This window comes from Dipodomys merriami, unplaced genomic scaffold (genome assembly GCF_024711535.1).
Source record: "Dipodomys merriami isolate MVZ:Mamm:240054 unplaced genomic scaffold, mDipMer1.0.p SCAF_120, whole genome shotgun sequence".
Taxonomy (NCBI): domain Eukaryota; kingdom Metazoa; phylum Chordata; class Mammalia; order Rodentia; family Heteromyidae; genus Dipodomys; species Dipodomys merriami.
Genome location: NW_027202494.1, coordinates 1,456,356 through 1,471,736, shown reverse-complemented (window position 1 = coordinate 1,471,736; position 15,381 = coordinate 1,456,356). Strand labels below are relative to the sequence as shown.

The following is a 15,381-nucleotide window of genomic DNA, read 5'->3' as shown; positions in this document are numbered from 1 at the left end:
TCACAGTAAAGGCACTTGCTGGCCTCCAGGAAGCTGAAAGAAAAATATTTTCTCAGTCAGGGATCGGGTAGCCTGTTTGGTTGGCATGATTAGATGTGCAAAAATGTTCTAATTACAGTTTACGTTTATATGTAAACTTCAAAAGACAAGTCTGTATGTATCACATCCCAAAGTGATAAGATCTGAAGTCATTATGAGTGGTGCAGACAACAGTAACATAGGAGACCAGATTCAATAATAGCTTAGAACAATTAGTAAAATAAATGTAGTTCCAGGGACCCAAAGTTAGTTGCTCAGCCTCCTGAGACACTTTGTTCCTGAGTTTGTGGGACATCCTCGGTCTCAGCTGTGCATGGAGCTGGTGTGCCACAGGGGCTCATCGAGAGCCTGGGGATGCCCGTCACGCCTTCCGTTCACTTGGTTCTTTCTGGTTAGTGAGCGGCCTCATCCTTCACTCTGTACCTAGCCTTAGTGCGCAGGTTCCATATCCCCTCACCCACTCTGCCGTTCTCTGCTGCCTTCCCTTTCAGTCTGTCATATTCTCTGCTGGAAAGAGCTGGACTCTTATTATCAGCTGCATGAGTAGGGCCAGGCTTGCTTGAAGGCCTCTTTCTCCTGAAGTCTGTTGGGTATCCATTACTTTGGTTTCTCTCACAGGACCTGCTCTGCTGTGTGGTAATGACTGCCTTCTTAGATCATGGCCAGCTGTGGATGGCAAGGAACATACTAATTTCTGAGTGTCTGTCAGCTGTATACCAGCCGTGTTCATAAACCTTCCCCATGTTTGTGGGGTGAATGAATACTTTAAAATGCTGTTCCTCTGTGCTGCCTCTCACTGCAGGCCTTGTGAGTGAGCTCCCCGAGCAGCTTCTCTCACCACGTGTGCTTTAGATAGCGCCTGAGTTCCAAGAAGCCTCTTCTCACTCCCGTCCCCAGCCAGTTATCCTTCAGCTTCCATGGAGCCCTGTTGCTTGATTGAAGCGGGTTACCCTTTTCTCTATCCAGAGGTGTTCTTTTTTAACAAAGCTATTCACAGTCTTGTCTTGCCCTTTTGCTTCTGTGTTTGGGTTAGGACTTCCTTAGCTCCTGGCGTTGATGGGAAACCTCCCAGTCCTGCCTGCAGCCTGGGTCCTTGCAGTGCCCTGCGCGCTGAGGAGCCCTAGAGATGTGCTGCCTGAGCAGACCCATGTTTACCGGGGCTTGTTCTCCTTGCAGCCAACCCATCTCCTTGCGGGTACTGAGGTTGAGTTCCCGTCTCCCCATGGTTAGCAGGCCTCCCTGTCCTTCCCAGCCTAGCAGACTGGGCTAGGTTGTGAGTGTTCCGCAGCTGGAGGAGGAGCTGCCCTGCCTCCATCTGCCTTCAGTTATGGGGTGGGTTCACAGTGTGCTGTTTTGGTAGTCACTGTACCACTGAGGCACTTCTTTGCTGTCACATCACATTCTAGAATGTTTTTACTCTGATAAGTGAGAATTGAGATTGTCTCTTGGAACTAATCGATTTTGCACACGCTGCACAGTGCGTTCTAACTTTAATGTGATTTCACAACATACCCCATCTCAGAGAGGAGGCCCCTTTCCCAATGAATGTCCTGCATATCTCTCGGACACTCATTTCAGCCCCTGTGGCCAGCATCACAGTGATACTTGAAGGCAGAACAGATGGCCAGTCCTAGATACAGGTGATAACAATTTATTTTTTCCTCTTATTTTTCTTAAGAGTAAGGGGGAAAGATTACATTGATAATTTCATTGTATTAGTAGTTTCATATATAAACTTTTAGGCACTTACTACTTTTCTAAGAATTACGTTTTGCTTTTGGTTAGGATTATAGCCCTTAACATCAGCTTGATATCAAAACAAATGAACAGTTCTAGACACTCTGGGCCTGTTTCCTGCCTTTCCTGTAACTGGCACCTAACTGGGCTCTCTCTTGTTCTGTTTTTCCTCTTTCAAAAAATTTTTTTTTTTTTTTTTTTGGTCGGTTGTGGGGCTGGAACTCTGGGCTTGGGCGCTGTCCCTGCGCTCTTCAGCTCAAAGAGAGCACTCTACCACTTGAGCCACAGCGCCACTTCTGGTTTTCTAGTGGTTTATTGGAGATAAAAGTCTCACGGGCTTTCCTACCCAGGCTGGCTTTGAACCTTGATCCTCAGATCTCAGCCTCCTGAGTAGCTAGGATTACAGGTGTGAGCCACTGGTGCCCGGCTACCTGTATCTTTATTGAAGTCTTCGCCACTCATGGCATTAATCTAGTAAGAGTTCACTTAGTTGACAGTTACCCCTATTCATCTAAGGGCCACTTTGAGACCTTAGTTAAAGTGGTCAGTGGAGGAGACTAAGAGAAAGACACTGGAAGTGCTCTGAAGTGACTTAGGCCTTGGTAGCTATAGAGAAGCCCTGGTAACAATGTCTTATGGCTTAAATTACATTGTCCAAAGTATACATTCTCTTCCTCAGACATAAAGTAAGCTGTAGTAAAGTGTGTCCAGGGTCTGGGAGCATAGATCACATGGATGTGCGCACTATCTATCCATCTGTCTTTTTTTTTTTTTTTTTCTTTTGGTCGATTGTGGGGCCTGAACTCTGGGCCTGGGTGCTGTCCCTCAGCTCTCAGCTCAAGACTAGCACTCTGTCATTTGAGCCACAGCGCTACTTCTGGCTTCTTCTGCTTATGTGGTGCTGAGGAATCAAACCCAGGGCTTCAAGCATGCAAGGCAAGCGCTCTACCACTGAGCCACCTTCCCAGCCCCATCTGTCTAGTTTTGTGCTGGTTCCAAGGCTTGAACTCAGGACCTTGAGCTCTCAGCTTTTACTCTCAGGCTGGCACTCACTTAAGACACACTTCCAATCTAGCTTTTCTGGTGCTACTTAGAGATAGGAGTCTCATGGATTTGTCTGCCAGGTTACCTTCAAACCTCGATCTCCAAAACTCATCCTTGGGCAGCTAAGATTCTAGGCGTGAGCCATCAGCGTCTGGTGGTTTTGTGTCTTTATTAAAAACATGTACTCTTTCACTGAGCTGTAGTCTCAGTGTTAAGGTTTTTTGTTTCGTTTTTTGTTGTTGTTTGTTTTTGTCCGGTCGTGGGGCCTGAACTCTGGGCCTGGGTGCTGTCCCTCAGCTCTTCAGCTCAAGGCTAGCACTCTACCACTTGAGCCACTTCCGGCTTTTTTTCTTTTTGCTTATGTGGTGCTGAGGAATTGAACCCAGGGCCTCATGCATGCAAGGCAAGCGCTCTACCACTGAGCCACCTTCCCAGCCCTCGTTTTTGTTTTTAATGGTGTTTTTTAAGAAGGTAAAATACCTTATTTATTTATTTAGTTAGTTAGTTGGTCATGGGGCTTGAACTCAGTCTGGACACTATCCCTCAGCTCTTCAGCTCAAGGCTAGTTCTCTACTACTTAGGGCCACAGCGCCACTTCTGGTTTTCTGGTGGTTAATTGGAGATAAGAGTCTCATAAACTTTCCTGCCTGGGCTGGCTTTGAACTCCAATCTTCAGATCTCAGCTCCTGTGTAGTTAGGATTACAGGCGTGAGCCACCAGCACCCATCCACTACTTAGTTTTTATTTCAAATTTATTTGAACTTCTACATTCTGAAAATCTTCCTTAGCTGTGCAGGGTGTATAGGCTTTTGTATTTTATATTCTCAGTTAAATATAATTGAAGTTGCTACTATTTTCAACCTATTTATTCCACACAAAAACATCACAGCTTTATTAATAAAATAATTTTTAAGATTTCGGTTTTCAGAAAGAAAACAAGTAGTTTATCAGTACTTTTTTAGCATTGGTAGTGCGGTGTGTTTAGCTAGTAAAATATTTACTAATTGCTTTTTTTCTCTAAACAGGACAAGAATATCAGAGAATTGAGTTTGGTGTTAATGAAGTAATTGAGCCCAGTGATCCCTTGCCAAGAACCCCCAGCTACAGTATTTCGAGCACATTGAATCCTCAGGCCCCTGAGTTTATTCTTGGCTGTACAACTTCCAAAAAGACCCCTGATGGCATAGATAAAGATGCCAGCTACAGTTCCATTGACTGCCAGTACCCAGGCTCTGCCCTGGTTTTGGAGAGCAGTTCTACTGTGGAGGCAGAAGTTTTAGAAGGTGATGTTTCAGGTGGCCTTGGACAGAGGGAGCGTAAAAAGAAGAAGAAGCGGCCACCTGGGTATTACAGCTACCTGAAGGATGGCGGCGACGAGAGTATTTCCCCAGAAGCCCTGGTCAATGGCCATGCCAACTCTGCAGTTTCCAATAGCGTCGGCATGGAGGACGCAGACTTTATGGGGGATGTGCTCCTGTCGGTTACGCCCAGGACTTGTAACAGCCCCCAGAACTCCATTGACTTCATCAGCGACACTGTGCCTGGCAGTCCTTTCCCCGGAGCACTGGACGATGGCGATGCCAGGACTGCAGGGCCGCCTGAGGGCTGCCATGGGGCTGACCACGCGCAGCCCTGCCTCCCTGCAGACAGCCCGCTAAGGACAGCAGTGGCACAGCCCTACACTGGCCCCTGTACTACTGAGGACCTTCCAGTTGCTAACGGACAAATACTTGAATCCTCGGGCCAGGGCACAGCTGCCAACGGGGTGGAGTTGCACGCCGTAGAGAGCATAGACTCGGACCCTGCTAAGCGCGGGAGCGCATCCCCTCCTGCCGAAAGCGCGGTTTCTGCGTCGGGCGCCATTCCCATTAGTCAGCCTGCCAAGTCCTGGGCCAGCCTCTTCCATGATTCTAAGCCCTCTTCCTCCTCGCCTGTGGCGTGTGTGGGAACTAAATGCTCCCCTCCTGCCCCATCCCCCCTGGTCTCTGAAAAGCATATTGAAGTCAAAGAAGGGCTCGTTCCAGTTTCAGAGGATCCTGTAGCCATAAAGATTGCAGGTACAGTCTAACAGGTGCAGGTTGAGTGGAGGTGGAAGCCAACCTGCTGCATCGAGTCAGTCATGGCTTACTGAGCTGGATTGCTAGCGCAGCAGTTGTAGACCACCAGTGCATTTACAGTATCTAAAAGTAAAGTAATCTAAAAATCAAGAAAGGGCTGGAGATGCAGCTCAGCGGTAGGGTGTTGGCCTACCGTGCACAAGGCCCTGGGTTGGATCCCTAGTGCCGGAGAGAAAGGCGTCGGGGGAGGGAGAGGAGTGCCATGCCTTTGTGTTAAGTGGAAAAGCATTCATGTCTATTATGAATTCTTTTTGATTGACAAATTCTGTTTCTATTTCTTGCCTTTGATAAAAAAAAAATTCTGTTCTACTGTTTGTATAATGAACTTGTTACAGCTGTTAAATACTGTTGATGTGATAATTTCTGAGTGGTACTCACTTTGTACTCTGGTTTTTCTTAAGATATAAGCAGGTGTTTTGTGACTAATCCAGGGGCTTTTACTTAGAATGAACAGTGTTCATTGTCAGGTGTAGTAGCAAGCTGTAAAGTTCATCCTGTTATGGGTACCTGGAGTTTCATTAGAAATAAAAGCAAGTTCTTTTGGATGGCAGTAGGGTGACAACAAGTAGTTCTGTCTTAAAAAGAGAACATTTATGGCCAGGTATGGTGTTATATCCCTGTAATCACAGCACTCAGAAAGCTGAGGCAGAAGGCTTGTGAGTTTGAAGTAAGCCTGAGCTATGTAGCAAGTTCCTGTGCATTAAAATAAAAAGCAAGAACTTCAATTCTTTTTTTGCTTTGAGACCAAGACTCCTTATGTAATTCAGGTTGGCCTGGAACTCTTACTTGTTCTTGTGCTGGTACTGAGGCTTGGGACTCAGGGCCTCATGTACTTAAGTTTTTCGCTCAGGACTGGTGCTCCACCACTAGAACTACTCCTCTGCTTCTGACTTTTTGCTGGGTAATTGGAGATAAGCGCCTTTGGAGTTTTCTGCCTGGGTAGACTTTACACCATGATTCTCAAATCTCAGGCTCCTGAGAAGTTGGAATTGTAAGCATGAACTACCATGCCTAGCTTGGCCTGCTTCATTTATTATATTTCAATTAGAATGTATTCATTACAAGGACCCATTTTCCCAACGGTAGTATAAGCCTGAGTTCAGAATCATGAGAGCATTGGGTGCCCACAATAACTTTGCAGAGGCAAACTTCCTACACTGGAGAAATGTTCTCACTGTCTTTTTTTTTTTTTTTTTTTTTTGTCGGTCGTGGGGCTTGAACTCTGGGCCTGGGCGCTGTCCCTCAGCTCTTCAGCTCAAGGCGAGCGCTCTACCACTTGAGCTACAGCGCCACTTCCTCTCACTGTCTTTAAAAGGAGAAAGAAAAGCTTTATTTAAAATAATTTGCAACACTACCCACAGGACTAGAGGCGTGCTATGTTAGTGTTGCCTGTGGTTCAGTCTAAAGTTGATGTGCTTTTTTAAGGCCCTTGGAGAGGGGCTCGGGGTCTCCTGCCCACCCGTGCTGGTGCAGAGGGTGTTGCCACTCAGTCAGCTGTGTTGTTGTCTTCTAGTGGTGTGATCAGTGCTAACCCTCCCTCCAGACTCAGTTCCTTAGTCCTGCTTAGGTTAGGCCAGTTTGAAAGGTGTGTTAACTGTCTGAGCAGAAGCACAATTCCTTTCAGAGTTCTCATTGCTTTGTGCCTGCTTGTTGGCTGCTTTCAGCATTTCCCTGTGAAGTCCTACAGTGGTGGTAGTCACACACAGGTGGGGTCAGGACTAGGTGCAGCGGCAGTCTGGAGTTTCTTTCTTTTTGTCAGGTTCTACCTGTGGAAATACTTCATAGGAATATGTTATGGATCAGATTCCATGTCATAGATTCCCTTTAACAGGAATTCCCCTTAGTCTAAATTTAGACTTTTCTTTTTTAAAAACTAATTTCTTTTTTAAAAAATTTATTTTTTATGTGGTATCAAGGAATTGAACCCGGGGCCTCATGGATGCTAGGCAAGCACTCTACCGCTAAAACATATTCCCAGCCTTAAAAATTAGTTTATTTTTAAAGGTTTTGAACTCTGGGCCTGAGCGCTGTCCCTCATTCAGCTCAAGGCTAGCGCTCTACCACTTGAACCGCAGTACCACTTCCGGTTTTCTGGTGGTTTATTGGAGATCAGAGTCTCACGGACTTCCCTGCCTGGGCTGGCTTTGAACAGCAGTCCTCAGATCTCAGCCTCCTGAGTAGCTAAGATGACAGGCATGAGCCACCAGTGCCTGGCACCAGTTTTTGATCCCAAATTAGTTTTGTTTTGTTTTGTTTTTCCAGTGCCCACCTTTCTGGACAAGGTCCCCTGTCAATAAATCTGCTTAAGTAAAAGCTTACTTATTTTTATATAACTTAAGGAAATTGGTATTAGGAAGGCAAGTCAGTTGTAAAGTGGATCAGGAATGTCACGTGAAGCAATTGGAGTGAAGTACTAGCCCACCTTGATTCCTCATATCCATTTATCCCCTTGAAGCCTGCTGCTTGCAGGGTCCCCTTGTCTGTGTCAACATTTTATGCCATTGGCGTTCTCTTCCTACCGGTAAGCCTGTGTCCAAGAGATGTGAAGGATGAGCATGTCACTGGAACACTAACCCCAAAAGAAGTATGGATTTAAATAAAGCAGGCCTTCTTAGGAGTAGAGTTCATGTCTGGCTGGTTTATGTTACTCTTAGAGGGGATATTGGCCATTTTCAGTAGGAATAATAGCCAGGAAGGGAAGAGGAGAGAATTTGAACATGTGAAGTGAATAGCTTGTATAGGGCAGTGGCTGCAGAATATCTCACTTACCCATATTCAGGAGTAAGTGTGATGAGTAGTACGCCTGCCGCCTGCCCACATTAGCACATTTGGCACTCTACTTTTTTTTTTTTTTTTTTTTTTTTTGGATCATGGGGCCTGAACTCTGGGTCTGGGCGCTGCCTCTCAGCTCTTCAGCTCAAGGCTAGCGCTCTACCACTTGAGGCACAGCGCCACTTCCGGCTTTTTCTGCTTACGTGGTGCTGAGGAATCGAACCCAGGGCCTCAAGCATGCAAGGAAAGCACTCTGTCACTGACCCAGACTAAACTGTCATTGAGTGTTATAACACACTTTTTATGCTTCATGTTTCAAAGTCATATTTCTGTATAGCTCTAAATGTACCTGAATGATCTGTCCAAGTAAAACTGCAATGAAAGAGAACTAGGTAAAACCTGCTTTTGGAGTCTTTAGCCATATCATCTACTGTGTTGTCTGGTCTGTGATGTGGCACAATGGTTTTATCCTACAGTAGTTGCTAGAGAGCAACAGAGCTATTACAAAATGACTAAATTTCCATGTTCACATGCATTTTATGTAAAAACCAAAATGCGTCCTAAGACTTGTTCTGTGCTTTGGTGGTCTAAAAGTCATACACATACCCTTTAATGGGAAAGATTTTCAAGTAGTTTTGAGTGTACTTCTTTTTGTGCTGGACATATGCACTGTTTCTGAGCTTTTTTGCTCAAAACTAACACTCTACCATTTGAATCACAGCTCCACTTTCTGCTTTTTTTTTTTTTTAAGTGGCTAATGAGAGATAATAGTCCTGTGAACTTTTCTGCATGAGCTAGCTTTGAACTACGATCCTCAGATCTCAAGATTCTAGGCATGCAATGATCAGAGAGAGTGCTCCATCTGAGGAAGTATTGCCCCTGTGTAGAACACTACCCCTGTGGATGAGTGTCCAGCCTGTAGCGAGTTTCACGTGCTCTTGTGCTATATCTGTTGCGAACCGACCTGAGACCCTTTGGTGCTGGCACGTTCTTTGCTTTGTTGCCCTCCCCCTGCGTGGGCACAGTAGCCTGTGTTTTGCGCAGTGATGGATGATGAGAAGGAAAGCCAGGGAGTGTCCTAGGCGGCTGAGGAGACAGCTGTAGGTCAGCAGCCCAAGTGTAGTCCCCACAGGCCAGTTATTCTAGCCAGGGAACGAGCGGAAGTTTTGCACCTTGCATTTTACGGATTTTTAAATGTTAATAGGACCAAATTTTAGGAAAACAAACTTTGATACATAGAAATCTGTGTAAAAATAACCGTAGCTTCTATTGGGAAAAGTTTACAATGCTAGTACTGACCTTGAGTATATAAATTATTTCGGTTGAATCATTTGTGGCAGTGTGTGAACTTCATGTATCTCAAGATGTGAAGCAAGTTAGTTTTTTCTGTATGTTAACAGATTTCATAAGAAAGTTGAATAAGAATTTAGCCTGCGTTTTCACAAGAGTGGTGATAAGAGTTTCAGTGTTTCAACTTTTGAGTCATGTGGACATTTCTTCCTGTTCCATCAACACTGTTCTGGGCAGCTGAACCCACTAACTATAGTTGATGTTAACACTGCTATATTTGCTTTAGACTTTTTTTTTGGGTCCGGTCGTGGGGCCTGAACTCTGGGCCTGGGCGCTGTCCCTCAGCTCTTCAGCTCAAGGCTAGCGCTCTACCACTTGAGCCACAGCGCCACTTCCGGCTTTTTTCTTTTTTGCTTATGTGGTGCTGAGGAATCAAACCCAGGGCCTCAGGCATGCAAGGTAAGCGCTCTACCACTGAGCCACCTTCCCAGCCCAGACTTTTTTTTTTTTTTTTTTTTTAATGCTAGTCCTGGGACTTGAATTCAGGGGCTGGGCACTGATCCTGGGCTTCTTTGCACATTTGAGCCACAGCTTCACTTAAGGCTTTTTGGTGTTAATTGCAGATAAGAGTCTCACATACTTTCCAGGCTGGCTTCAAACCAAAACCCTCAGATCTCAGCCTCTTAAGTAGCTAGTATTACAGGTGTGAGCCACTGACACCCGGCCAGATCTTGTTTTTAAGGGGGTTTCTATCCGGATGGTGGAATGCTGGTACTACAGAGCCCACAGTGACACAGGAAAGCCACAGGTAGCCCGGGGAAGAAACTGCTTTCAGTCAGACTTATTGGGAGAATGGAACTGGGGCCTTTTGACAATGCTTATAATGGGTGGAAACTGTATTTTGGTGTATGAAATACCACTAGAATGCAATTTGAGGATTACGGTTCATAGCCAGCCTGGGCAGGAAAGTCCAGGAGACTTATCTCTAATAAACCACCAGAAAACCGGAAATGGCGCTCTGGCTCAAGTGGTAGAGCACTCGCCTTGAGCTGAAGAGCTGAGGGATAGTGTCTAGGCCCAGAGTTCAACCCCTGGGACCGACCAAAAAAAAGAAAAAAAAAATCTAGATTGCTGACAGCTCTTCTGTCTGTTCTCTTAAAGACTCTGAATCTAAGAATAAATAGTATGTGGGGTTCTTTGAAAGACGGATGAAGGTGGAAAGAAGTGGCTGAGCACCCTCTCTAGTGAGTGCACCCAGTGCGCTTTGGTTCCGCAGCTGGTTCTGAGGTTCTGCTTTTCCTTTTGTTTGGTTCTTGCAGTTACTGTCCATGCCACTAGGTGATGCTAAGACCCCGGAACGTAATGTTATAGGAAAGGTACAGACTTAAGAAACACCTGCCCATCAGATAATCTGAAAAGCAAACCAGAAGTTATGTCAGTTATTAGTCCCTGCAGAGAGTTCAGGTAGAGGGGATAGTTCTGACCTGTGCAGTTTCCCAAGTGCTCACAGGAAAGGAATGGGTTTGTAGTTGGCTTCAGGTTGGGTGTGCTCCAGTGGCCAGGGCTCCAGGCTGCTGCAGTCATGCTGGCCAAGCTCACCGCGGTCATGGCAGGAGCTTGTTCCTGTGTGCTGGCTTGTCCTGTGTTCCCCTGGGGAGCACAGTCCTGTGGTCATGACTGGTGTTGACCATCGGTAGTCGTGTTTCTGAGTGTTCGGAGTAGTCACACAGGAGGGAAGTTTCGCATGTGTCGTGGAGGCCTGGCCTTGCTTGGTTCCTGCAGCTGACATCCATGCCTTCAAGACCTGTCCCCATCTCTCCTCAGACTGCGCCTGGAAGATTGAGGGCTCTCCCACCCAGAAACTGGAGCGTGTCCTTCTCACTCCCAGCTCTTTCCCTCCTGTGCCCCGCTGCTGGCCAGGCCTCCTGTTGAGTGGTCCACACTTGTTCTCTGCTCTTGTCATCTGAGTGCATGCTTTCCACCTTGTGCTGCAGCAGTGCCTGTGTGTTTGTGTATGTGTGCGCGCACATGCACACACACACACACACACACACACACACACACACACACACGTGATGCAGCAGGAAAGATGAATCCTCCCTGCAGTGGAGAAGCTATGCACGTTGAATGACTTGTGCCTGAGTCTTGGACCTGGTGCAGATAGCCAACACGTGCCCATGTTGTGTGTCTGAAAAACAATACAGGTCCAGGAGCCACACACTGCGGCCTTGAGGCCCTAGTCCAGCCGCCCAGGTCCTGTGCAGTCACAGGCCTCAGTTTCTTCAGAGTAAGTCCAGCCAGTTAGCACTGGTGAGGGTAAAGCACTGCTTGGGGCCGCGTCCACGTGTCCCAGCCAGTGCTCTCACAGTATTCTTAATGCTGCCCAGGTCTGGGAGACCTTGTCTTGTTTGAAGATTTTTTTTCCTTCTTTTTGGCGGGTATACAGTTTGAACTCAGGACCTGGACTCGGGCTCTCTTGCCTGCCTGGTTGATGCTCCCCCCCTGGACCCACGCCTCCAGCCTCTGTTTTAGAGCATTATTGGTGGTGCGTCGCTAAAGTGGGATTTTCATAGCTTTCTTGAGGCTGAAGAGCTGTCAGCAGGTGAATCTGAGGGCTGAGGGTGAGAGGCTACATAAACTGCATTACTGCATAGTTTAGGGAACGGGTTGAATTGGACTGTGAATGGAGAAACAGTACTGTCACCAGAAAGAGGGTCTTTACTCACTGCAGCCAGTGGGCACCATGGTGCTGTGCTGGGCATGCTGTCAGCTACTGGAGTTCAGATGTAGTGTGTGCGTGTGAAAGGCCCACTTAGTGTCAGAGAGACCTGGTCAGCAGGGAAGGGGAAAATCCTCTCTCTCCAGCCTCTTCCCTAATGTGTTGCTTTATGTGTTTTCTGGTAATTGTGCTCCTTGGTATACGCGGGTGTGAAGGTCAAGACAAAGAAGGATGGGCTGGGGGTGGTTTAAACTAAATGAGGTGTTAACAAAGGAGTTTTGACAGGTAACCTGCCTTTTGGAAAGGATGTGTACACATGTGGACTAGAAGCTGTGAAGGGTTTTAAGGGCTGCTCCTGGGAATGTCTTTAATCTCTGACACATGCTTCTTGACTCTTTCAGAGCTGCTGGAGAATGTAACCCTAGTGCATAAGCCCGTGTCCTTGCAACCACGGGGGCTGATCAATAAAGGAAACTGGTGCTACATTAATGCTGTATCCTTCTTGGACGCATTCCTACCCCCACCCTGGCTGGCTGTGGTCTCCGCCTGGGTGCATTTGACTTAGGGCAGCTTCCTGAAGGCAACTAGTTCATTACTTGGTCTGCCCACCTTGTAGATAGGGTTGTCCTAACTCCAGCTACTCTGCCCTCCGAAAGGATTTGTGGACCAGCTGATGACAATCATTCTCTTATTGGCTTGGGATGGCCCAAGTAATAAAACAGAATGAATCCCTTGTGTTGTGATATGGGTATCAGCCTTCTCCTGGGTTTACAGGCATGCACTGCCTTGCACAACAAGACCAAGTTCTTAAATGTTTATTTGATTTGTGTCTGTGCTAGGGCTTGAACTCAGGAATCCAAGTTCTCTTTTTCTCTCAGCTGGCATGCTACCATTTGAGCCACACTTACCACTTTCAGGTTTTTACTGATTAATTGGAGATGAGACATGCATGGACTTCCTTGCCTGGGTGGGCTTCAAACCAGCTCTCAAATCTCAGCCTCCAGAGGAGCTAGGATTATAAACATGAGCCCAGTGCCTAGCTGACCACCTGGATCCTTACATGGACGCAACAAGGCAGCTGTCCTGTAACTAGTTGGTTTATTCTTTTTGAGTTTTTGTCTTCTTGGCTTCTTTAGGTTTTTTGTTTTTTTTAAATGCTTCTGTGTGTGTGTGTGTGTGTGCTGATCCTGGACCTTGTCCTTGAGCTTTCTTTGCTCAAGGCTAGTACTCTATTACTTGAGCCACAGCTCCACTTCTGGCTTTTTGGTGGTTAGAGATAAGGGTCTCATACACTTTTCTGCCTGGGCTGGCTTTGAACTAGTCCTTAAATCTCAACCTCCTGAGCGGCTAGGATTATAGCTGTGAGCACCAGCGCCCGACATAAGCTCTTGTATTTAATATGTGTCAGGGGAAGTGCTGGGGTTGTTTCCTTTCCTTTACTTGTCTTCCTGCCACAATCCAGACACTGCAGGCCCTGGTTGCCTGCCCTCCAATGTACCACCTGATGAAGTTCATCCCTCTGTACTCCAAAGTGCAAAGGCCTTGCACGTCGACACCCATGATAGACAGCTTGTAAGTAAGGGGTCAGTCTTCAAGGGAGTGGGACTTCCCAGGAATCATTCAAATTTGAGGAGTTAAAACAATCCTGAGGGGCTGGGAAGGTGTCTCAGTGGTAGAGTGCTTGCCTTGCATGCATGAGGCCCTGGGTTGGATTCCTTAGCACCACATAAGCAAGAAGAAAAAAGCTGGCAGTGGCGCTGTGGCTCAAGTGGTAGAGCACTCACCTTGAGCTGAAGAGCTGAGGGATAGCGCCCAGGCCCAGAGTTCAAGCTCCACAGCCAACCTCCCCCCCCCCCCAAAAAAAAATCCTGATACCTATACTTCGAATTGTCTAGTTAAAAAGATGCATCATTTGTGATTATGAATGGAATTCGTAAACTAACTAGAAATGGAGTGTTGTGTATCTGTGTTTCTCAGATTCAGTAGAGAACAATGTAGCCCTTAGCAGGTTAAAAATTACACTTAAGCTTGGCACCAGTGGCTCACGCCTGTAATCCTAGCTACTCAGGAGACTGAGATCTAAGGATCACAGCTCAAAGCCAGCCTGGGCAGGAAAGTCCATGAGACTCTTATCTCCAATAAACCACTAGAAAACAGGAAGTGGTGCTGTGGCTCAAGTGGTAGAGCACTAGCCTTGAGCTGAAGAGCTGAGGGATAGCTCCCAAGCCCAGAGTTCAAGCTCCACAACTGACCAAAAAAATAAATAAAGTTACACTTAAATTATGTCAAAACTATATGAAAGCCAGGTCTGGGGACTCATGCCTGTCATCCTAGCTACTCAGGAGGCTGAGATCTGAGGATCATGGTTCAAAGCTAGCCTGGGCAGGAAAGCCCATGATACTCATATCTCCAAGTAACCACCAGAAAACTGAAGTGGTGTTGTGGCTCAAGTGGTAGAGCGCTAGGGTAGCCTTGAGCTGAAGAGCTGAGGGACAGCACCCAGGCCCAGAGTTCAAGCTCCACAACCGACCAAAAGAAAACCCAAAAAACTATTAATGTAGTCAAGATTTAAGGATTCACTAGTTATTGTAGCACTGATCACCTGCAATCCACTGTACTCACACTGTGAATGTTCTACTTAGCCATTTGTAGTCGCACTTCAAGTATGTCTTCTTAAAAATGTACTTTTCCTCCCTGTTTAGTGTTCGGCTAATGAATGAGTTCACTAACATGCCAGTGCCCCCCAAGCCCCGGCAAGGTAAGTGAGTTGCGAAACTCATTCCTAAGGGCTGTCTGGAGTAGGAGTGGGCTTCTTGGACTACAGGCAGTTTGGGGAGGGGGCCCATCCATCCATCTATCCATTTATCCATTGTGAGACTTGAACCCAGGGCCTGGACTCTGTTCCTGAGCTCTTTTGCTCAAGGCTAGTGCTCTTCCCACTTTGAGCCACAACATCACTTTCAGTTTTTTTGTGGGTTAATTGGAGATAAGCGTCTCATAGACTTTGCCACCTGCCCAGGCTAGGCTGGCTTTGAACTGCGATCCTCAGATCTCAGCCTCCTGAATAGCTAGGATTGCAAGCGTGAGCCACTGATGGCCGGTTCTCTATCCTTTTACTTAAAACCCCCATGTCTTGTTTATCTTGCAGCTCTTGGGGACAAAATCGTGAGGGATATCCGCCCTGGAGCTGCCTTTGAACCCACGTACATTTATAGACTCCTGACGGTTATCAAGTCGAGCCTGTCTGAGAAGGTGTGTGACTGCCAGATGAAGTTAGAAGGGGTGTGCCACTTTGCACCTCTGCCTCCGTCTCCAGTGTTGGGACCTGTGTTCAGGATGAGACAGACCCATGTTTATGGAGTCGCTGTTGGAGGTGTTTAAAGTGTGTGGTTCTCGTCTTACAGTGAGACCGAGCATAAGAGCTCTCGATATAGTAGGTCACCTGTGATCTGAGCCCTTTCCTGACCGTTCCCCACCAGGTGAATGCAGGAGGCGGGTCAGCTGCTGACTGCCGAGTGTCTGAGGGAGGAGAGCTGGCCCTGGGCTCCTGTGCTGACGAGCCAGACATCCTGATCTTGCTGCTGCTTCATTTGAACAAAGAAAGCAAATTTCCCCCCAGTACTGGGAGGGAAACCCTGTGGTTGCTGGGCAAGCACAATTACC

The 15,381-nt window shown here is 46.9% G+C and overlaps 1 protein-coding gene across 1 annotated transcript in view; it reads left to right on the top strand.

Annotated features, from left to right (window-relative positions):
- The window catches only part of LOC138823527 (ubiquitin carboxyl-terminal hydrolase 10), a 50,205-nt gene that overhangs the window by 24,988 nt on the left and 9,836 nt on the right, over positions 1-15,381 (top strand). Inside the window, exons 4-8 of the mRNA XM_070016901.1 lie at positions 3,846-4,877; positions 12,120-12,211; positions 13,181-13,290; positions 14,421-14,476; positions 14,867-14,970. Coding sequence (XP_069873002.1) covers positions 3,846-4,877; positions 12,120-12,211; positions 13,181-13,290; positions 14,421-14,476; positions 14,867-14,970 — 1,394 coding nt within the window. The remainder of the gene's footprint in view (positions 1-3,845; positions 4,878-12,119; positions 12,212-13,180; positions 13,291-14,420; positions 14,477-14,866; positions 14,971-15,381) is intronic.